The sequence below is a fragment of the Kogia breviceps genome, chromosome 2, assembly GCF_026419965.1.
Source record: "Kogia breviceps isolate mKogBre1 chromosome 2, mKogBre1 haplotype 1, whole genome shotgun sequence".
In the NCBI taxonomy this organism is placed as follows: domain Eukaryota; kingdom Metazoa; phylum Chordata; class Mammalia; order Artiodactyla; family Physeteridae; genus Kogia; species Kogia breviceps.
The window spans coordinates 188,501,667-188,526,636 of record NC_081311.1 but is presented as its reverse complement, the minus strand read 5'-3'; the positions used below and the strand labels follow the sequence as shown (position 1 = coordinate 188,526,636).

General features: G+C 37.6%; 1 protein-coding gene across 13 annotated transcripts in view; it reads left to right on the top strand.

Annotated features, from left to right (window-relative positions):
- The window catches only part of DOCK10 (dedicator of cytokinesis 10), a 281,208-nt gene that overhangs the window by 179,349 nt on the left and 76,889 nt on the right, over positions 1–24,970 (top strand). For 12 of the 13 annotated variants that reach the window (XM_059052008.2, XM_067026998.1, XM_067027003.1 and 9 more), the window contains exons 9-19: positions 679–764; positions 1,039–1,122; positions 1,537–1,692; positions 10,207–10,428; positions 10,618–10,740; positions 12,225–12,307; positions 17,661–17,783; positions 20,463–20,542; positions 22,349–22,536; positions 23,036–23,101; positions 24,811–24,903. In XM_059052008.2, coding sequence (XP_058907991.1) covers positions 679–764; positions 1,039–1,122; positions 1,537–1,692; positions 10,207–10,428; positions 10,618–10,740; positions 12,225–12,307; positions 17,661–17,783; positions 20,463–20,542; positions 22,349–22,536; positions 23,036–23,101; positions 24,811–24,903 — 1,304 coding nt within the window. The remainder of the gene's footprint in view (positions 1–678; positions 765–1,038; positions 1,123–1,536; positions 1,693–10,206; positions 10,429–10,617; positions 10,741–12,224; positions 12,308–17,660; positions 17,784–20,462; positions 20,543–22,348; positions 22,537–23,035; positions 23,102–24,810; positions 24,904–24,970) is intronic. The other variant, XM_067027001.1, reaches the window with a different exon arrangement.

The window sequence follows — 24,970 nt, the reverse complement described above, 5'->3', positions numbered from 1 at the left end:
GGGAGAAAACAGGTCTATAGCCACATGGAAGACAAGTTCACCTTCAGAGTCAGTCACTCCTAAAGGAAAATTACTTTAAGACATTTTTCATAACACATGATATGTTATTTTAAGTCTTTAAGTTCTCATAGTCTATGTATCATATGAGAGAGTCATGAGATAATAAGGAAGAAAACTATGGTTGATTTTAATACAACTGTTATATATCATAGTAAGTGTTTTACATTCATAATTTACTTAATAATAATCAACTAGAATATTAATGTTTACAGAGTCTTAGAGATTTTTAACTGAAGCTAGAATGTGGGTTTTACAGTGATGGCCTAAGAGTCAGAATTATCCAAAATATATTCATATATAAGAAAACTTTAGTATGCATTAATGAAGTGAGACAAAACAACCTCAAGTATAAATGTAGTATTGTAAGGGTCCAGAGTTCTTATGGACACAGGATGGTGTCATGGAGAGTGTCCCAAAATGATCACCAGGACATCTGATTTCCAGGCCCAGTTCATCTAACAATACGAAATACTAGAGCCAGGACACAGTGAAGGCATCTCCTCACCAATATCCATCCCCCATCGCTCTTGAGTCTAACCCAGTTGTTATATGTCACAGGCTAGAGAAATGAATGATTCATGAGGACTATTTAATAACCCAGTCTTGTATCTTCTCAAGATTCCCTGGATAATTCTATATCTTGTGAATGCACACCGGAGGAAACAGATTCTTCAGAGAACAACCTACACCCAGACTTCACAAAAGTAATAAAGCTGACATTTTTCTATGCAAATAAATTCGAGTTACTTATTGTTTATTGCTTTCATGGAAAAGATATAAATGCTTTCTTTTAAGATTTAGACTAAGAAACACAACAGTCGAAAAACAAAAGCATGTTTTTATAAGATTGTGGAGTGTTAATGGATGATGTTAAAGCAGTGCTGATACTAAGGGGCTATTTCTTGGCCATGAGGATGGAGCTGGGCAGTAAGTTTCTGGCTATTTAGATACTAAGAACTAACACAGTTTTCTCTGTAGTACCTCACAGAAACTGAAGAGATTGTCAAAGCAACTCGAAACACGGAGAGGCTAAATCTGTTCTTGCTGGATCCAGATATAGATGTAAGTCAGAATTCTCTCTAAGCAGACATGAACTTGATTTGTACAGTTGTGGTTTATAATTTAGAATCTCTCTTTTTATTTACTCATTTATTTTTGGCTGCGTTGGGTCTTCGTTTCTGTGTGAGGGCTTTCTCCAGTTGCACAGAGCAGGGGCCACTCTTCATCGCGGTGCGCGGGCCTCTCACTGTCGCGGCCTCTGCCGTTGCGGAGCACAGGCTCCAGACGCGGAGGCTCAGTAGTTGTGGCTCACGGGCCCAGCCGCTCCGCGGCATGTGGGATCTTCCCGGACCGGGGCACGAACCCGAGTCCACTGCACTGGCAGGCGGACTCTTAACCACAGCGCCACCAGGGAAGCCCAGAATCTCTTTTCTTATGATGGGTGTTTGTTGAGTAAAACTTTCCAAACTTTTTTAGAGCTTGAAACTTCAGAAGAAGGATCTTTTAGAACCTGAGTTTGTGATCAAACCATTTGAAGAAAAAGCTGCCAAGAGAATCATGATCATTTGTAAAGCTCTCAACTTAAATCTTCAGGGATGTGTTACAGAGAATGAAAACGATCCGGTAACAAATGTAAGTTTCTCTTTTGTTACATCCTGTAAGATCGGCCTACATCACACCACCCTCGTTAAAATCTTTTATTCAATTCCTGATCTTTCCAGGCACTGAGTTCACACCCTCACTTGTACCAAGGGTATGATTGACAGCATTTTTCCACATGAAAAAATGCACAAGTTATGAAGTGGAATTGTCAATATACTGCCATAGAATTTCTCTTTTAACTTAAAGAAGTATCGAAGGGATTATGCTCTAGGGTTCTTTCCATTAAATCAGCACAGTGGTTCAGAGTTTCCAAAGATATTGTTTGTATCTTCTTGGAACTTGAGATGGCTTTTAAATTGATATTTTTATTTTAATATTTATATGTTAATTTTCATGTATATTAGAGAATATTTATAATGAGCAGATCAACCCTGTGTTTTCACAGCTACTACTGCTTATGACAAGGCTAAATAGTGAATCAAGTAAAATAATATTATATAAATATTAAATAAATAATACATGTAAATGGTAGGGAAACAAAGGTGCTTCACTGATATTTGGGAAACATCACTGTGCTCATTAAGTCCATACAAGATTCCTCTTCTAACCAAGTGGGCTCTCTTGAGAGTTCGCTCTTAGTATTCTAGGGGACAGTTCTATACTAATTGTAAATGTATGTGTGGGAAGGGGACATTTTGTGAGCATAAATATTATTGAAGGTTGAACTATAAAAAAGGAAATAAAAAGCACTCATGGGCTTCCCTGGTGGCGCAGTGGTTAAGAGTCCACCTGCCGATGCAGGGGACACGGGTTCGTGCCCCAGTCCGGGAAGATCCCACGTGCCGCTGAGCGGCTGTGCCCGTGAGCCATGGCCACTGAGCCTGTGCGTCCGGAGCCTGTGCCCCGCAACGGGAGAGGCCTCAGCAGTGAGAGGCCCGCATACCACAAAAAAAATAAATAAATAAAATAAAATAAAATAAAAAGCACTCATAATCCTAACATCAAAAATCATTGTTAATATATGGGTGTGTTCCCTTTCATTCTTTGTTGATGCATTCTGTCCTCATTTCTAATCAAGCAACCTTCAATTGTCATCTTTCACCTTAAAGAAGAAAACTTATTTCCAGATCCATGATACAAGCCACATTTGCTTTTTCCTGGTAGCAGGACAATGGTACATGCTATGGACCTCAGGAGAATGAGGAGAATCAAGTAACAAATGCCTGACTTTCCCACTTACACGTTGTTCCCTGCTGGGCAAGTGGCTTAACCTCAGTCTCTTCTTCTGAAAATGGGGAAAATAATAATACTATTTCAAATAGCCATTGTGAAGATTAAATACGGTGCCCGGCGCATAGTGAGCATTCATTAAACATTAACTGTTATTCTAATATGTGGGAAATTGCTTTGAAATTTGTAAATACAATGCATGCAAGGTATTGATGTTTTCAGTGTTACCTGTGAGATTCTTGTTGACAAGTAAGCTAAAATGGAAATGTGTTGCCAGTAAGAATCTTCCTCCAAAATGAAGCTTCCTCATATTTTATAACTGTAACTGTGCACTAGGTTGTGTGAGACTGAAAGTACTTGAAGTTGAGTTTATTCATTCTCCAGCAAATATTTATTCAGTGAGCCTACTAGACCCAGACTTGTTCTAAGTACTGGAGAAACAGCAGGGAACGAGATCAACAAGGTCCCTAGCCTCTTGAAGATTAGATTCTTTTGGGAAAGGACCGAAGTAAATAAGGAAACGAATAAATTAACAACCAAAAGTAAAATAGACAGCTAGTGGGAAGCAGCCACATAGCACAGGGAGATCAGCTCACAGGGAGATCAGCTGGGTACTTTTGTGACCACCTAGAACGGTGGGATAGGGAGGGTGGGAGGGAGACACAAGAGGGAAGAGATATGGGAACATATGTGTATGTATAACTGATTCACTTTGTTATAAAGCAGAAACTAACACATCATTGTAAAGCAATTATACTCTGATAAAGATGTTTAAAAAAAACAAGATAATTGCACATTGTGCAAAGTTCTTTAAAATAAATCAATATAAAGAGATGTGATACAGAGGAACTGGGAAGAAGGTTGCTGCCGATGGGAGGCCATGGGAGGCCTCTCTGAGTGGGTGACATTTGAACAGAGACCAAAGGTTGAGAAGGAAAAAACGTCAGGTTAGGGCAAAAGATTCCAGGCAGAAGAAAGAACAAATGTGAATGCCCTGAGACAGGTAAGTCTTGGCAAGTTCTGGGAACTGAAGGGAGAGAGTGAGAGGAAGGGCAGACCAAGATGTGGTGGGAGAAACAGTCCAGGGTAAGATTAGGTAGGGTCTTATAAGCTGCAGCAAAGGGTTTGGATTTATCCTAGGTGTGAGTGGAGGCTATTCAGGAGTTGAAAGCACATTAAAATGGTGTGATCTAATTTGTGTTTTTAAAACATCCCATTAGAAGAATGGATTGGAGGAAACAAGAGTTGAACAAGGAAAGCAGTTAGAAGTCTATTACTATAGTTCACATCATGGCTTGTACTAGGGCTGGCAAGGAGGAGGGAGAGTAATGGATGGATTTGACTGCTGTTTTGGAAATTGAACTGACAGTTTTTTCAGATACATTGCATGTACAGGATAAGGGGAAGGGAAATCTGAAGGATGAGTCCCTAGTTTTTGCTTTAAACACTTAAACGCATGGTGGTGCCATTACTAAGAGGACAAGACTAGAGGAAGAGCAGATTCTGGGGATACAGGCCAAAAAGTACATTATGGATATGTGAAGCTTAATCAGCCGATTAGATATCCAAATAGAGATGGCCAGTGGGCAGATTCAAATACAAGTTTGGAACTCAAAGGAATGGCATGAACAGAGATAAAAATTTGGAAGTCTGGTACAGGCAGTGACCTAGAGAGAATCATGTAGGAATTTCTATGCGTGTAGGAAACATTTAATGGATGAATAGAGAAGTGACCAAAGAAGAATCAGAAGGAATGGTCATTGATGTAGAGATAAATCAGGAATGAGTGGGTCATGATGCCAAGAGAGAAAGGGTCAGCTATGTGGAATGGTGCTGAGAAGCTGAATAACATGAAGCCAGAGAGCAGCGTGGTAGATGTGGCCACATGGAGGATGACTATAGCAGAAAAAACTTCCTTGGAGTGAAAATTTTAGGAGGAGTAATCAGAACATACTTTCATTTGGGAGTAAAAAAAATAACTAGAAACTTAGTTCTTGAAACTATATTTGGAAATATCAGGAAAATTTAACCTAAATTATAATGTCACTTAATCTAAATTTTATTAAATAAAAATAAATGCTTTTTTTGACCGGGTACATCCTTAAGTGTGATTAAAAACTCAAATTTAGAAATGGAAACTCAAAGATAATAAGCTTTTCTTTCCAGTGCCAGGGGCACATGGCTCCTTCCACATGGCTTCGTATCTTTATACTAAAGCCCATATTCAGAAGCTAAATGTGTGTATTTGGGCCAATCTCGCCAGGCAAGAGAACATGTGCATGCAATTCAAAGAGCAGCTTTTGTGAGCCCTTATTTTTTTTTTTTTTTTCGGTATGCGGGCCTCACAGTGTTGTGACCTCTCCCGTTGCAGAGCTCAAGCTCAGTGGCCGTGGCTCACAGGCCCAGCTGCTCTGTGGCATGTGGGATCTTCCCGGACCGGGGCACAGACCCGTGTCCCCTGCATCGGCAGGCAGACTCTCAACCACTGCGCCACCAGGGAAGCCCTGTGAGCCCTTTCTTATGTGTCAGGCCATAGGAATAAGTCAATTCCAAGTGCTCTGTATGTCTGTATCATTTTTAATTTATTTTACAGTTGATACAAATGTTTAAAAACTAGGAAAAGAATTTTAAGAATAATTTCATAGTGCTTATAAACAATAATGAAAAAAAACTGAGAAAACAACCTCACCTGAACTCAACTGCAATTTTATATGTAATGGCATTGTTTTAAAAGATCTTTGTGTGATATTGAGTGACACTCATTAATGTCACAATTTTTAAACTCATTGTTGTTAACTCAGTGAGCATGCTTTTAAATTAATTGAAAAATTTCTCCAAGTTGCTGAAGAGCCAACAATTCAGTAGCATTTAATGAATGAGCTTCTATAAAGACACCCTAAAAGAACTTTTTCATGATGGGAAAACAATACTTGACAGCATGTAATTTTTTAGGCAGTCAGTTGAAAACCAAATTCAAGTTGATGGTTTTAGAGTATAAAATATTTCTTTGAAAATAAAAATTGATTCCAAAAATCTGAGCTAATAAAACTGCTTCACAGCTGAGCTACATTCAAAATGCCATGTTCTTGAATTTTTTTAAAGAGAAGTACAGATTTCTAAACATCAGAAACCTATGACTTAATTTGTTAGGCTTTGAAGGTTCTTTACTAAACAATCCTTTATTGAAAAGCTGGTGATTCAAAACGTAAGATGTGAATGGCCATCGTCAAAAAGTCTACAAACAATATATGCTGGAGAGGGTGTGGAGAAAAGGGAACCATTTTGCACTGTTGGTGTGAATGCAAACTAATATAGCCACTATGGAGAACAGTATGGAGTTTCCTTAAAAAACTAAAAAGAGAATTATCATATGACCCAGCAATCCCAGTACTGGGCATATACCTTGAGAAAAACAAAATTCAAAAAGACACATGTACTCCAATGTTCATTTCAGCACTATTTACAATATCCAGGACATGGAAACCATCTAAATGTCCAATGAGATGAATGGATAAAGAAGATGTGGTACATATATACAATGGAATATTACTCAGCCATAAAAAGGAACAAAACTGGGTCATTTATAGAGATGTAGATGGACCTACTTACTTCATTCACTCTGTCATACAGAGTGAAGTAAGTCAGAAAGAGAAAAACAAATATCGTACATTAACGCTTACACGCGGAATCTAGAAAAATGGTACACATGAAACTATTTGCAAGGCAGGATAGAGACACAGACATAGAGAACGGACATGTGGACATGGTGGGGGGAAAAGAGGGTGGGATGAATTGGGAGATTGGGATTGGCATATTACACACTACCATGTGTAAAATAGATGGCTAGTGGGAACCTGCTGTATAGCACGGGGAGCTGAGCTCGGTGATCTGTGGTGACCTAGATGGGTGAGATGGGCGGGGGGGAGGGAGGTCCAAGAGGGAGAGGATATATGTATACATGTAGCTGATTCACTTCATTGTACAGCAGAAACTAACACAACATTGTAAAGCAATTTTACTCCAATTAAAAAAAGGTAAGATGTGACATTTAAGTTGAAAAGGTGGATTGGAAGAAATAAGTGAAGCACCATATGAGCTTTAATTTCTGATGGATTATCAAAGTAGATAATTTATTTCCATTCACGAAGCAGAAATGAAAATCAAAAGGCAGCAATTCACAAAAATTTAATAAGGATTTTTTTCCTATGCCCTTCAATGTGTTTGGGGTTCCTACCTGAGTTATTTTCACATAATTTTGTATTTTTCAACTCTTAGCAGACTACCACTGCCACAAACCAAGAGTTTTTCTAAACTAAATTAAATTGGCAAAACATGAAACTTTTACATTTTGTCTTATTTTTAAAAAATAATGTGTTGAATTTTACTTTATGTGTAATTGTAATAGTAAGGGAGCTGGCAGGTATTGCTAATAGTAAGGAATTAAACTAATACCCCTCTTATAAACTAGCCATAATCCTGCATTTCAGAGAACACAAGATACTTATTAAACATTCAGCAAAATCCACAGCATGAGTGAGTCTGTACAGTGATGAACTTGGTCACAATGTATTTTTGGTATATAACCTGCTTATCCACAGAATCCTGGTGGGCGAGAGGCATCAATTCAAAATTAAGTAACATAAACAAAAGTTTAAAAACTTTTTATAAGTATATTCATTTTAAGAAGCCTGTAGTTAATTACATATGTATGTATTTACATATATATGTATGTATATAATTATTCATATGTGTATTTATGTACATATGTCTGTGTATATAATTACATATACATATATTGGGTTGGCCAAAAAGTTCGTTCGTTTTTTCCATGTTACAGAAAAACCTGAGTGAACTTTTTGGCCAACCAATATTTATTTCAATCCTTGTTTTATTTAATTTCTCTTGCATTTGACAGTTTTCTAGTTGAAAATTATTTCTTTCTGAAATGTTTCTTCTTCTGTGTCTGTGATAACTCTGGCAGCGTTAAAAAAATTTTATCAGCTTGTTTTTTAAAATCTCTCTCCACTCCCCCATCTCCTTTATAAGCTGTTTTCCCTACTCCAGTCTCTATCCTGTGCATGTTCATATTTCCTAGGTTGCCATTCTGATTGTCTTCTTTTTATTTAATGCCTTGAATAGGCACCCACATCCCCAAATCTTTTGGGTTTAGATCTCCAGCCCAATTTCCTTGACTGGACTCAAAACTCATATATCCAACTGCTCCTGGAATGTCCTACAGATGATTCTCTGTACCAAAGAATTCATCTTTGTATCCTCATCCTATATATTAGTGAATGGCATTGTCATTCACTTAGTTTCCTATAGCCCCAAACCTGGGGATTTTCTTTTATTCATGCCCCTGTGAACCCTCTCTCCAATCAACCAACACACGCACACACGCAATGGATTTCCAAGCCTTTTTGTTGTACCTTCCTAACATTTCTCAAATGTATCTTCTGCAAACACATCCGAATTTTTTGTTTCCACTCTGATCTCACTCAAAACCTGTGTTTTTTCATGTCTTTGTGACTTTGCCCATGTCACTCAACTTACTAGAAGCCCTTTATAACTTCCCCTTTACCAAATTTCTACTTCTTTAAAACTCAAGCAAGAAACTTTCCCTTCCCTTTCCATCTTCCTTTACCTTCGTATTTTCCCTTTACTTCATATCTTTCTCTTCCTTCCTAGCACACGGTAGTAAGAGGTTAAGGGAGCAATCACACAGAGGCTTGGAAATTGAGTGAGCATGAGAATTCCAGGTGATGGGGGGAGAAAGCCACGTGGAGGTGCAGAGGTGCCATGCCCTTGGATTTGTCAGGATCTGGGGCACTGTGCAGACTGGTGCAGGGGAGACAGCTAGAGAAGATTACTACTATCATTGGGAGACTGGTCACTTTGAACAATAAGTAAACTAATTGAACAAATGAGTAAATAAATTAATGATACTGAGTCAGGTTTTTCCCTATTGGATGCAAATACGGAAAAGGGAAAGGCTAGAAAGAATCTTTGAGGATTTGGATTGGAAATGGAGGTATGATATGAACCCATGAGTTTTTAATAAATATTCATGTACTGATAGAGATAGAGAAATCGCTGTAGCGGTGAATATTGTGTATACGTATATATATGTGTGTGTCCCAGAGCAATGAGTATAACAAGCATCCAGATCTTGGTTTTTAGGTGTCACCCTCACTAACAGGAACCAGGGCTCTTTGGAGGAATGGCTGGGACATGGAAAGTATAAGACGAGCCTGGAACATCTTGTTGGGTAAAGAAAGAGGTGCTCCAAAAATGATGCTGACCTGCCATAAAGACACAGGAGCTACACTGAAGGGTGTACCTCTAGCCAAATCTGAGACAAGTCGAGTATCACTATAAATAACGATAGTAAAAGAGGGAAATTTACTGAATAAAATAGCAATCCATGAGTCTATACATACATATATATATGTACATATGGGTGTATGTGTATATAAATATATATATGAATAAAAAATGAGGGGTAAAGGAAAGCTCGTTGTTACAGTAAAATACCAACTAATAAATGTAGAAAGAATGATGGAACTAGAAGATCACCATTGGTAGCCATCATAGTGGTAGTTGGTTCCAGTGGGAGTTATGAATGGTGGATTGGGTTTGATGAGTAGCAGGACATTGGTGTAATCTCAGAAAATATTTCCAAAAAGGCTAATCACTTACCAAAAGGAAAATGGTGACGTTATAATGGAGAAAACTGGAAGATGCCAACAAGACCAGAATATTTAGGTTAACATTACCTAAAGTGGTGGGAAAGTTGACTTTTTGTGCCCTTGATATAATGAACTATGAAAATCAAACGTCAAACTGGGGTATTACTGCCCTAAAAAGCATGACCTCAGTCAGATCATGAGGCATCATCAGGTATACTGACATTGCAGATATTTCTGAGATAGTAAAGGAAATAACTAGAAGGTTTTGTAAGGTTGTATCATACATGTATACAACGTATGAAAAAGAATATTTGGCAAGAAAAGTAGAATGAAGAAACCAATGAAATACAGTTCTGGGATCTGAGGAACCTGATAGTGGAAGGGATTCTGGGAACTTTCCTACAAATATTGTATTTTATATGTTATATATAAAATATATAATATATGCAATATAATATATAGTATATCTATTACATATAATATAGCATATTATATATAGAGATATTCTACTATATATAAATAGTAGTATTTTATCTACTGCCTTATTAAATAATGTACTTAAGGAGGCTGTCCCCTGTGTAATGATTTTATGTCAAAACCATCAATTCTTTCTTTTTCTCCAAAGATTGAGCCTTTTTTTGTGAGTGTGGCACTTTATGACCTCAGAGACAGCAGGAAGATTTCTGCTGATTTCCATGTGGATCTAAACCACACTGCTGTCAGGCAGATGCTCTCAGGGGCTTCTGTGGCTTTGGAAAATGGAAACATAGACACTGTCACTACAAGACAATCAGAAGAACCTCGTGTCAAGGGATTTCCAGAGGAATGGCTAAAATTTCCAAAGAAGGTTGCACTTTTGTTTATCTATCATGGGAGGGAAAATGCTTGTTCCATTTTTCTTACCAATAGATTACATAAGATGAGCAGTTTTCCAAATAAAAATCCCCCTTCAAGCTGTACTCTAAAAAAGTAGAATTTTGTAAATGTCTTCAGTGTGGTTTCCTAGATGCTTATTAGCTGTTTTCTTTGTACGTAGGCTATATTTTCTGTAAGCAATCCACATTCTGAAATTGTTTTGGTGGCCAAAATCGAAAAAGTACTGATGGGAAACATTGCAAGTGGTGCGGAACCTTATATTAAAAATCCAGACTCCAACAAGGTAATGCATGATCTTTTTATAAATAATTTCAATTACTTTCAAGAAATCAAATCACACTGCCTTGATGAATTGTCAAGTTTGATAAATGTAAGTCTTGAAATATTCCCTTGTTAGTGAAATGAGTATCAAACAGGAAATTTTTAAAGTATATATTCTCGGCTTATGTGTTTTGACCCTGCAATTTCTGCTGAGACTCTATTGGTAGAAATAATTTTAAATGCGGATAAAACTTTAACCCCCAAAGACTAAAGTGTTAACAATAATGAAAAGTTAGGATTAATATGACTGAAAACAAGGGAATACAGTTTACTAAGACATCAGCAATGCTTATGCTGAACTAAGTGAAAAAGTAAAATAATTGTTTACCAAATTATAGTAACACCTAAATGAAGAAAGAAAGAGGAAAGAAAATACCATAAGTTTTCTTTTTTTTTTTTTTTTTTTTTTTTTCTTTTTTTTTGCGGTATGCAGGCCTCTCACTGCTGTGGCCTCTCCCGCTGCGGAGCACAGGCTCCGGACGCGCAGGCTCAGCGGCCACGGCTCACGGGCCCAGCCGCTTCGCGGCATGTGGGATCTTCCCGGACCGGGGCACGAACCCGCGTCCCCTGCATCGGCAGGCGGACTCTCAACCACTGCGCCACCAGGGAAGCCCCATAAGTTCTTTAAATGGTGGGACTGCAGGACATTTTTTCTGCTTTCTTTTTTCAATTACCATATTTTCTATAATAATTGAATGTTATTTTTTAATAGAAAATAAATACAAAAAGTTTATATTATCCACACAAAGAAGTATATTGGGAAAATAATGCATAATAATTGAATTTGAGAGTGTGTGACCGTTTAGGGCAGTGTTTAACATATTTATGAGAATCCTTTAATTCAGGGTTTAGCAAACTATGGAGTGCAGGCCAAGTCCAGCCTGTCACTTATTTTTTTAAATAAAATTTTATTGAAACACATTACACTCATTCATTTAAGATTGTCTTTCCTGCTATAGCAACAGAGTTGAGAAGCTGAGACAGAGACCACATGGCCTGCAAAGCCCTATATATTGGATTGGCCAAAAAGTTTGTTCGAAAGAACTTTTAGGCCAATCCAATATTTACCGTGTGACTCTACAGAACAAGTTTGCTGACCTCTGTTATAACAAATAAAAAGAAATACAGGACAGCCTGTGAATGTAAATTTCATAACTCTTTCCGTTCAATATTTTAAGGTATTTTAAGTCAGAAAAAAAGTTGGTATTCCAAGATAAGGGTGTTTTCTACATTTGAAATTTCTAAACTGAAGAGAAAGAAAACGTTATATAATAGTTTGCACACAGAGGATATCATTTGTCTCTTTACAAGGTAGAATCTGTGAGCCAGTAAAGCAGAATTTTACTGAGCTTCAGTATAACACGGAAAAGTATTCATTAATATTTTACATGGAATGTTTGTATGGTGATGTTCTAAACAACATTTATATTTATTTTTTTTCCTTAGTATGCACAAAAGATACTAAAATCCAACAGGCAGTTCTGCAGCAAGTTGGGGAAATACCGCATGCCATTTGCTTGGGCGGTGAGGTAGGTTGACAGTTGCAACCAACAGAATAGAAGTGCATTTATTGTCTGCGTTGAAAGCTTCATTTTTGAACACATCTGTGTTGCCTGTTATTTTTAACATACCAACACCTAGAAGAATGCTAGTGTGTTCATCTTCAAAAATACCTTGAGCTCCCCAGAAACATGTGTTTTACAAGATAATTTAGCAAGTCAGCTCATAATAGACTGGGACCATGACATGTGTACAGTGTGTACATGACCAGGTATGCAATGGGTTCTTGGTAGGATCAAAGCCAAGTCATAACTTCTTTATTACGTATATTTGATGTTTTATCAGTCCCAAGGGTTTGGTGTGCATAAAATTCAGATGGAAGCACTGTGATTTCTTATGCAGCTGCATGTTTTCATCTGTGCAGAAAACACGGGTCTATATATGGATGTCCAAATGAAACCATCACATTGATCACTTGAACTCTCTTTGATTTTGGTACTGATTAGCATAGCCACATTTCCCAGTACCAGTTGACTCTCTGATAGAAATGCTGAGTTACGTGGACACTGATGGTGGAACCATCCACCTGGACATATAACCTCTGCATAAAGAACAAAAAATGCCTTTCAGATCTGTTTAAACATCAATTACTATTGTCCTTGTCAGTCTCTTTGTGTCTTTATCAGTACATGAATTTCTTAAAGGAGGAAGTGCCTGGCATAGACATATGGGAAAAGGGCAGCAATGGACAATCTGAATGAACTAAAAAAGATAAATTAGTGCTACAAAAAAAGCAGCCTATTACGTATCCATTTGAATGTTGATTATACCCCAATGCAAATAACTTTAAAATCCAGAAGGAAGGGAGAACTAGTTAGTTATGTCATTTTCAGGTCTCACAGTATCCAGTTGTGGTGCATAACCAGAGTAAACTCACCAATATTTTTCATAATTTTGATGTAGTTATGGAAAGTTGGAGACAGTTAGGTACAGGGAGGAGGAATGTGGAATTAGGGGCAGTGGTAAACCAAGGTAGACTCATGCAGTCTCTAGGGATTAATTTGCCCTAAGGCAGCCCTCTAAGTTGAGGAGGAAGAGACCAGGCCCAGGAATCTGAAAACATGGTCCAGATCAGATACCACTTATAGATTGTAGTTTTGGTCAAGTTTCCTTTCCGAGTCTCAGGGTTTCCATTTGCAGAATGAAACTAACAAGACTGCCTTGTGAACAGTAGTGCAATCACAAGTGCAAAGGCATCTGTCAAAAAGTAGATCATAAATATCATTTTATCATCCTTTAATATCTCTCCCTACAGGGAAACTAATGCTAGGATATTCTGCATGAATAAAAGGTATTGTTTAGAAATACTGAACCCTTTATGATGAACTTAATTCATTTTATTCCTTGTAAGCTTCAGGAAAAAGGATAACTAATTGTAATTCGCAGGTCAATCTTTTCATGTTGATAAGTTTCTCAGTTCCCACAAGGTAATCAGTTGGGTCAAGTAGAGGGTAGAGGCAGGATGTCCTTTTGCAAAGTGAAATATTCCAACATAGCAAAACTATAATAGTGAACGCATTTTCTCTTTAAGGATTGAGGATTATTCTGAGTATTGTTATAAGCAGACATTTTGGAGCCAGAGCTGGGTTCCCTTTCTCAACTCTATTTACCAGTGAATTTAGCAAGAACTTATAGTCTCAATTTTTTTGAATGTATAGAGAGGAATTCTAATACCCAATTTACTATTTCAGGGATTAACAAGTACAGATATTTATTCAATAAAAGATAGCCATTATTAGAAGCCATTAGTCTAATATGATTATTAAAAGTCCCTGTGGAGATCATATCCACCCAAACAATTGCCTCCTTTTCAGGTAAATTTGGGGCAGTGAAGAATAAGGTGGGAGAAAGAAGTAAAAGAAGTACCCATTATTGAAAGAACCTGAGCAGTTAGGAAAAGCAGTAACAACCCTACTTTGAAGTTGTCTTGGTCAAATGTGCTGGAGGAAAGATAAATGAAGTTTCTAGGGAGGCTGATAATATTACCAACTATTGAAGTAATTATGTCTAGGGCAGGAAAGCCAACAAAACCACAAGTTCACGCTACATGAATGCCTGATCACTGGTTTGGTTTTAGACCAAGAAACAGTATACACCACCAATTTGTGCCCATAAATATATGATTTACATTTACATAAACATCTCTAGTAACTGAGGAAAATGATTAGCAGTACAGTTCTCAAGATTTCATGTTAGAACCCTTGGAATATCTAACCACAAAAACAAGTACAAGATCCAACCAAAGAAGATTTTAATTTTCCCTCCACAGTGTGGAAACTGCTTCAAATAAATGTTGACCAAATTAGAGAAGGGCTCTTGCTACTCATGTCGCTTTGACATAAGCTAGCCTGCTGACATATTCCAATACCCTACTGATACCGCTGGTTCTCTGGGTCCTTTTCCTTTCTATTATATTTTCCCGATTGCAGCTTATTTCTTTCATTTTTTCTTTTTCTTTCTTTTTTTTTTTTTTTTTTCCAGCACGCGGGCCTCTTACTGTTGTGGGCTCTCCCATTGCGGAGCACAGGCTCCGGACGCACAAGCTCAGCGGCCATGGCTCACGGGCCCAGCCGCTCCGCGGCATGTGGGGTCTTCCCGGACCCGGACACGAACCCGCGTCCCCTGCATCAGCAGGCAGACTCCCAACCACTGCGCCACCAGGGAAGCCCTGCAGCTGATTTCTTGACATAGCTTTGAGTGGACGCGAAAACCCTTTGGCCCTTAAAATCAACTACCACTAAAAAGCATAGAATTGACAATTAGCTTACAATCACATTTTTACCCGATCCAGTCATCCCACCAGCTGCAAAACACACAGATATTCATCACTGTGAAAATTTTATCTAGAACACGCACTAATTTGGTGCATGTTCTTATTTTGGACACCAGCTGTAGCAGCATTTTATAGAAAAAAAAGTTATATTGGGGGTAGGTAAAGAGAATGCACTCAGATGGCTACAGAGGGCATTGTACACTCACTGATTCAGGAGAAAGTCAACTTTTACAAATGTGCCATGTTGTTAAATCAAACTCTTTCCACATGCATCACCCCCAGGATTATGTGTGCCTAAATCCAGGACAGGACTCTTTTTGATTCCTTTTTTCTCTGTCCCATGCAACATTCCAAATGGAACCGAGTAAAAAACTGGATTTTCTTTGAAATTAAACAAGACTAAAATAAAAATGTCATTCTTATATCTATACATTTATAGAAGGCACACAGCACAACAACAACACCCAACAAATGGTTGTCCAACCTCTGTTCAAATCCTTCCAGTGACAAAAACTCAAGTGCGTCCCACAGTGGTTCTTTCTGTCTTTTATAGCTCCAATGATTAGATAATTCTTCATATATATATATATATATATATATATATATATATATGCACACACACACACATTTTTTTAAACTGCTTGACACTTTTATGTTTTGTCTTCCAAGGCCACAAAAAATGGGCCCAATTCTTTCTATATATCACAGCTATTCATGCTGCTTATTTTTGTTAATATTTTTTTAAGTCTTTATTGAATTTGTTACAATATTTCGTCTGTTTTATGTTTTGTTATTTTGGCCGGGAGGCATGTGGGATCTTAGCTCCCCTACCAGGGATCAAACCTGCACCCCCTGCATCGGAAGGCAAAGTCTTAACCACTGGACCGCCAAGGAAGTCCCTCTTGCTGCTTATGAATGAAGCTCTCAGGGATACCTAAGCTTCTTTTCCTTTAGGCTAAACACCACTTTATTTTTTTTCAATCACACTCTAAATGTCATGGCTCTGAGACCTTCATTGCACATTGATCATTGCTCAACTCTGGCAGTTGGAACAGGGCATGGTGTCCCAGCCGTCCTGAAACCATCTGTGTAAATGAATCAGTTCTCTGCTCTCCTGCCAGTTACCATATTTATCGAGTAGGGACAGAGTGTGAGTGCTGTGACCAGTGTTTCTCTGTGCTGCTGTGTTCTTCACAGTGTGTCCAATGTAAGTGAGCTGTTTCCAGGACAGAGCTGCTGCGGATAAGAGCAAAAGCCAGTGATACAACTCAAGTCTACTGTTATATTTGAAGTGACTGATTAAATTTTTAAAAAATACTACTCAATTTAACTTTCTCCCATGTTGGGAAAAATGTCACACACTCAAACACAATCCCTAAATAATATTTAAATAAAAATAATCTTCAAGTTAAATATTTTCATTCTTCCTCCCCCAGTGTTATTTGATAGGGGACCTTTTTTCCCTCAGTTACTATTTCACAGAAAAAAAAAAAAAAAACTGAGGAGAAAGGTTGAAGGAGTCTAAAAATATCATTCTGATAAATTCCTGGCCCATTTTCTAAATTATTTGACACTAAAGCTCTATGATCAGATAGCCATTTAAATGGCCTTTTCAGCCTGTATATTGAAATCTTTGGCTAATGTGAAGAGTAGTAAAAGAGTCTCGTTAAGGTCCTTAAGATAGAAGAAATAAAAATTCAGCATTTCTCTAACATTGAAGAAAAATCAGTTACACATAGGTCTAATTCTCCTTTGATAGGCACAGAGTATGATGAATTATAGGGAAGAAAAACGACATTAAGCATGCTATGTATACTTGCTTTTCAGCAAGTGTTGCCCAGCATTACTATATTATTTGGATGAAAACAATTTATGTATTTTAACTAAATCTATATAGTCCCATTGAAATGGATCAAGGAAGAAAATAAATGGTTCAGGTTCACAGTGTTCTCTTCATTTAGTACAAAATGCTCATTCAGGTGTTCTCCATTTTATCTTTGTTTCTGCCCTAAAATTTAGGACATGGGCACATTTATCTCCATGAAAATGTTTCAAGAGTCTGGCTCTCTACACCCACATATGCAACCTCATACCCTTTCCACTATTCATAAATTCTAAGGGCACCACCCAAACTGACATGACCCAGGCTTGCCCAGGAAATAATGAAAAAGTGATAACATGTGTTAATATTCCTCTCTACCCCCCCCAATACTCTATGACTTTGACATGTTACCAAATCATAAATAAACGTAGCTGTAATATGGGCTGCTGTCACTTTAGATACCAGGTTGAAAATAAGAAATTGAAGATAATAAATACAGTGTATAAATGAAATTTTTTTCTAAGAAGTTTTCATGTCTTTTTATTTTGTAAGTTCCTGGGCTTTCTTCCATTATAAATGGTAAGTTGAATCATTTTAGTCAACTTAAAAATACATCTTTGTAAGTAACATCCAAATACCAAGAGGGGAGCATTGGTGGTTCAGTGGTAGAATTCTCCCCTCCCTCCCATGCCAAATATCAAACTGAATAAATATTGTTTTCTTTCAGATCAGTATTTAAGGACAACCAGGGAAATGTGGACAGAGACTCAAGATTTTCACCATTGTATAGACAAGAAAGCAACAAGATTTCAACTGAGGACCTACTTAAACTAGTGTCAGATTATAGAAGGTAGGATGTTTTGGAGACTCTTGAAATTAACATGAATCAGCTACATTGCTGCTGTTGATTTGTTATCTCTGCATACACAATACTCCATAACCAGATTCCCAAATATCCATATTCCCCCAGAAAGCAGATGCTTTGCAGATGACCTCTCATATGCCCAAATGACACCCTAAGAGTAAATATGCCAGAATGATGTGGAAGGAGTGTGAGACATTAAACTATGTCAGTTACCTATAGCTGTGTGACAAATCATCCCCCAAATTAGTGGCTTAAAACAACAACATCACTTATTTTTCTCTTGAGTCCATAATTTGAGCATGGCTAAGTGAAGACAGTTTGTCTCTTCTATATATGGCATTGGCTGGAAGAGGTCCAGTGGAGCCAGAGGATCCATTTTTGAGATAGCACATTTGATGACTGGCAAGTTGGTGCTGGCTGTTGGCTGGAAGCTCAACTGGAGCTGTGGGTTGGAGACCTTGGCTCTTCTCTCCATGAGATGCTATGGCTTGGGTTCTAAGAGTAAGTGTCCCAAGGGACAAACAGAAAATGTTCACTGCCAGTTTCTTAAGATGGGAAACTGTCACAGTGCCATTTCTGCCATAACATATTGTCAAACTGTCACAGATCCTAGATTCAAATGAAGGGTATAGAGGCACCTCTAAATAGGAGGAGTGTTAGGGGATTTTAGAATATGTATGAAACACCACAGAGCAATTAATTGCTGTGAATACAATAATTCATAATAGTTCTGTCATTCAAATGCTTTTGGAAAAGACAATGGAAGTTAGAGCTAAAAGAAGAAAAACATAAAAGTCACAACATTTTTAAAATCAATCACCCTATGTTCAGCATCTGATGATGGTAAGATCTTTCATGACAAGTGGCTTATCTTAAACTCTTAGTCCCCTGACACAGTCAGGATTCTTGTTTGCTTTGCCCCTTCCCAAATATTAACTCTCTGCTTCTCCCATCTAAGGATCAACAATTCCTTATCAATTAATTTTGTTTATCCAAGACAAAAATTATTTATTACTATGAAACAAGCATGATTAATATTTTCTCTATCTTCAATAGAGGATATATTTCTCTTTAACTAGAAGGGAAGTTTGCCCAATATTCTTTTTGTTCTGGAAAAAAATAAACCTTAGGAAGGAAAATAAAAGTGGAATTGAACCAATATTATTTTTTTTGTGATTCTACAGGACCACTCCTTACATGGCGAGACCTTCCTTCCCCATATCAAACGTCATGGTCAAAACCCATATATCCACTAAGTGGAAATTAAGAATGCTTTTCCTCTTTACTTTTTTCCAAGTTTACTAAAGCCTGAAAAGTTGTAACACTGAGCAGAAGGGAATGGGCAAAATAGGAGAAGACCTTACTGTCACAAAACCCATGTTATTGGTGTTTAGCAAAGAAAGTTATCACTATGGCATTTAGAGGGCGTCTAGAATACCCAATGCCATACTGGTGAGACATTAAATTATTTCATAGATGCCTCACACGTAATGACATTTATTCTCAATAGTGTGCTGATAAATGTCTACCACTGACCCTCTAGGGGGAAAAACACTGATTTGTATTGATGGCAAATTTCTATGGTGTAAATTCTCCTACCATTGCTGATTTCAAGCTACCAGTGGGGTTTTGCCAAACATGGAGCTGGAAAGAAATGTGCACACCATCATATAACATTTCCACCACACAGATACATGTAAATAACCTCAAGAGCATGGGTCCTCTCACCATGTAGTAAAACAATTACGAAGTGATGAATTTTCCATTGAAAATTTTCAATTTCAATTTTGAAATTTTCAATTTTCAATTGAAATTTGGTAAATTTCAATTACCAATTTTTACCTTGGTATTTGTTTAATATAATTTCATTTTTAATAGTGACTGTGTTTTACAGATGGCAGGCAAAATAACTGAAAATATAACAATTAGCTCTCACTGGCTGGGAAGAGCTGCCTCTTGAAGTCGATTTCCTGAGAGGGGTGACACTTGAAACTGTTCTTAGCAACTTTCACCTTACTATAAAAGAAAATACAGGAGAAGGTTTTAGTAAAGAGGTAGGAAAAGAAAGTCAAGGACTCATGAATTACAGTGACTGTGGCCACAGGGATAGGTGGTGAAGAAGTGTCTACATATACGTACTAGGGATCAGGGAAAGGGCCCTTGTCCTCCTGGATTGTTGGTGAAGGGGAAAAAGCAAACTGTCCACTTAGCAGTTGTGGCGAAGACCATCCTTGCTCTCTAAACTTCTTAAAATTCCTCATGAAAGTGAATTATTTAAATCGGTTCAAATACTAGTACTTTTTGTTAACAAAAACTAAATATTTACCATTTACCAAAACTAACGATTTACATCGCACTCGTTTGGCCATATAAATGTTATCTGAAGTGGTGCAAATAAATTTAAAACATTCTTCAGAATATCTGTAACTTGACCCCTCCATGATTTTTAATTTTTATTTGCAAAATCACATAAATTTTAATTTTCAAAATAAAACTAGCTAAATGAAATTATTCACAAGATTGTTTAGGGTCCCACTGTTTATCCTTATCAAAGCTCAGAATTACCATTGCCTGTTTTTTTTCCTTGACAACTAGAATAATTTGCTGTGTGTGTGTGTGTGTGTGTGTGTGTGTGTGTGTTTCTATGCTGGTATACTTTCACAGAGCTGACAGAATAAGCAAAACGCAGACCATTCCTGGAAGCCTGGATATCGCTGTTGACAACATTCCTTTGGAGCATCCAAGTATGATGATGATATCATGGCTTACTTGTAGAGTTTTGAATGTTTAGTGGCTTTTTGGTTGGTTGGTTGGTTGGATAGTTGGTTCATTACAAAGGTTTGTTTGGGGATTTTTTTCTCAAGGTTTAGGATAACTGTAATTCATTATCCTATAGAAATTTGGGATGTCTTATTTCTCCATTAAGACAGACTGTAAGTATTGTAGGACAGGAACTATATTCAGGGTGACCTAATATTCATCTGGTATACACTATGCACCGAGCAGGGTGTTAAATTGTATCATTTACTCCTCAAAACCCTGAAGGGTTGCAAATGAGGAAGTCCAGTTCAGATAGATTGATAAACCAATAACGCATAATGAACAATGCCACACTGAGCTAGCTGTCAAAGGGCTACTCTGAACACCGTGCGTTGCCACCCAAGTGGCCATGCAGTAATTATAGCCGGAAAGTTTTTAGACTCTGTTATTACACAGAGAGCATATATCTTTTCCAGAATATGGTCAAAAGTTCTATTTATGTTATTGCAAATTTAAATTTCAGAAGCAGTTTTATTAACTTATAAATAAGATTTTTCAGAATTTATTTATTAAGTGGTGAGATTAGTTTGTTTGGTTTTATTTTCCTTCTAATTACACCTTTTAGTGACTTTCTCAGTGATGCAAAGAATGAATAAAGACATTCTAAAAAGAACTACAAACAGGGAGAGGATTACTACCACAGGATATTTGAATTACCATTAGCACTATTAAGTTTTGCATTCTTATGATTTTTCCACAAATCACTTTAATATGAAATAAAATGAGCATTCTAACTTAAATCATGGCTCCAAATCACTTTTGTATTGATTGGTGTGAAAAACCAGATGACGAAATAAGCCATTTCCTCTACCTGATTTGTGGGCGGTTGCTTTTATTACCTAGGGAAAAGAAAAATAACAAAAGAGAAAGCTAAAATATTCTCTTTGAATATCCTATGATATTCTCTGATATCATAGGATATCAGAGAAATTTGAACATATAATAAAAATATTCTAATTGATTTTTGAAGGAAAAAAAAAAGCCTGTAATCCGATTCCCAAGCATATAGCTAATATAGCTAAGCATGTAGCTAACCATGTTGCTTGTTTGAACACAGGAGGATTCCAGATGGGGTAAAGGAAGGTAGAAGGCCTTGCTGTCTTTCAGTGCCACAACTTCAGCCTCCAAACTGCTTAGTGACAAGTTTTGATTTATAAATTCCCAATGGTCTTTTCCCCTCTTAGGCTGTTTTTACAAGGTTAGATTTTAAAAGATTGTGAAAACTGTAGAGAAAAATAAAATTGTAACTATTCATGCAGAGGGGGATTAGGGCCTGTGTTGTAAAATCATTCCATAGGGAAAATTACTATTAAGCCAAGTGGTACTATCAGTAATAAACACATTGGACAGAGTTTTGTTCCATCATAGATCAATATTTATAGTATGATGGCTAAAGTCAGTGGGTAGTCTTTATCTTAAAATATCTGGTTAGTATGCTCAGAGGATCTCTAGCTAAAATTTACTTTCTATATGAAGCTTAATACAAAAATAAAATAGTTATAAATCCAAAAGATTTACCACTTTTTTGAGATATCAGTTTTGATGTTAAATATATCACTGAGTATCTGTCATGCTTACCTCCGACAAAGTTTGCAGGCCAGCATAATTTAACATAAATTAGTATACAAGCATGGAGTTTCTATTTTGAGTAGATTCATTTTAAAATAGGTTAAGTATTGTTCACTTACAATCATATCAAGTGACAAACTTTTCTTTTCTGATTTTTAAAGACTGTGTAACATCGTCCTTTATCCCTGTCAAGCCTTTCAATGTGACGGCTCAACCAGAACCCACAGTGGAAGTGGAAGAATTTGTTTACGACTCAACAAAGTATTGCCGTCCTTACAGAGTATACAAAAATCAAATTTACATTTACCCCAAGCACCTCAAGTATGACAGCCAGAAATGTTTCAACAAGGTATGATATGTTTTTGAGATATCATCCTCTCTCTGCACCCTATTTAGACCATATTAAGATGGTTTCTTGGAAGTTCAAATACAAATGACTATAAACTAACACTTTGGAATAGAAAACCATTTGAAGAAAATGTTTAATGAGAGATAGTGATGAGTTTCACCTTCAAAGTGTTTGGGGATGCACATTTTATAACATATGAATAAAACTTTCTGAAATCAGCCCTAAATAATTTTGTTCCAAACTTTATTTTTAGTTTATTAAGAGACTCTGAAAATAGCCTACCTGCACTCTTTCAATATGAGTCTTTTCTTCCCTTTTAAATAATCTCTCCAAATCTTTCTGCTATTTCTGAGCGCTATGAGTAATGTCACAAGAGAATTTTGGCTATTCCACGTTTTTCAGATTTAATTAGAAGCTACTTATTTTAGGCACTTGGCTTGTTTTTTGATGTTATCTAACAGGAAATTACAATGTCCATTTTCCCTCTCTGTAATTTCAGGCACGAAATATAACCGTGTGCGTTGAATTCAAAAATTCTGATGAAGAAGATGCCAAGCCCGTGAAGGTGAGCCAAGCCCATGAGGGAATACAGCACATGGGGCAGGCAGGTGCCCTGGTTCTCCCCACCACCGAGGGGCTTTTTAGTTTAGTGTGCTGGAAAGAGGAGCAATTCAATACATTTGATTTAGATTTCCTAACATGTCTCTGATTGAATAGCTACCATTAACTAGATCTATTAGAAATGCCAGCCTCATGGCTCTGCTTAGCTTTTCATGATTTGGAAAAAAAGAAGCCGTTCTAGTGTGAAATCAAGGCAAAGATTCCCCTCTGGAAGACTTTGCCGTTTTCAAAGATTAGCCCGCATCTCATGAATTCAGCATGCTTGATTTCAAATGCAGCATCCCGGCTGGGCTTCCTGTGGCCTCTGCAGAAGGGCTGCTGCCTACTGGCCAGATGGCTAATGCAGGGGGCCCATGGGGCGCTCACATTTATGGAAGGTGCGTGCGGCCACCTGCCCGAGGACCTCGGAAATGGCCCTGGGAAGCTGGTCCCTGCTGTTGATCACGTGACTCAATAAGATCAATAAAACTATGAGTTTTGTAGGAACTGGGCTGTTGGATCCTATAAAACTGCAACTGGATGGCATTTTTCAGAGTTTGTATTTGATATATACTGTTTTTGTTTTAGGGACTTCAAACAACATAAGGAAACTTAAAAAAATAGAGAGGAAAATTATTTTCAGTGGGCCTGTGGCCAGATCTTCCCAGTTTTGGTGAATCAGAGGAAGGAGATATAGTCAAGGACAAAACCAATTTCTAACTAATCCTCACAATTATCTGAGGTCATCTCTTAAAGCACTCTGTCAAGTACCAATTGTGTTCTCCGTTCTCCGAAGGGTTGTAGCATTATTCAGAATAGTAATCAGTTTGAGTGATTGAATGAATCATGCACAATAGAGAGAAAGAGTTCTTTAAAATTGTCCTGAGGCACTCTCAGCATCCCCAGCTTCCAAGGTCCACAATAGCATTAGCAGCAGGAGAGAAAACGTAAAATGAAATGGAATTGTCAAGCAAACAAAGGCAATGACCAGACGGCAAACACACCAGGCCTGCTTAGAGAATCGCGAGTACTCGCAGGTACATGTGACCTCTGTTTCACTGCATTCTAAAGCATTACGCAGAGATACAGCTGACTTCAGTAGAGGGACTCTGAGCCTTGGGCTAAAGGGGCTTTTATGATAAGGAAGTACCATATCCCATCCCCTGGCCTGATTAGGGGCTGGGACAGAAGAATAGCACAATACAATGGAGCCTGGATCCAGCCCTACCCTTCCAGCTCTCATTCCTGGTTGGGGACTGGTATGTCAGGAGCTGGGGTCAAAGCAATTCTTGTATCACTAACGACTGATCGCCTTAAACTCTAGACCAGAGCTGGGTACCGCGGGCCGCAGGAATCAGAATTGAACAAAGTATCTCTTACCTTCTAGTAATCAGAAGTTAGGTAGTAGTTAATTGATTCAGGTATCCAGTATTGATATAATATCTACGTAATGAATTAAAGCCTTCAAATTTTCTTCAACAGTGCCCTGTTGTATAATAAATACAGGACAGCAGATCAAAGAAGTTCAAGGTTAATTAGATGTCAGTTAAGCCTGGCAAGTTACCACAAAATGCATCTTTGTCCCAGAATGGGTAATTGAAGAGTTGTGGCCTTTTTGTGCTCAGGGTTAATCTCAGACACTCATAATTATTCAACTCATAACTTTTCAAACAGTGTATTTACGGAAAACCTGGAGGGCCCCTCTTCACCTCAGCCACCTACACTGCAGTTCTGCACCATTCCCAGAACCCAGATTTCTCAGACGAGGTAAGCCAAGCCTCCAATGCCCCCAGCAGCTCCTTAAAAGATGGGTGAGTGGGTAAGATATTACATG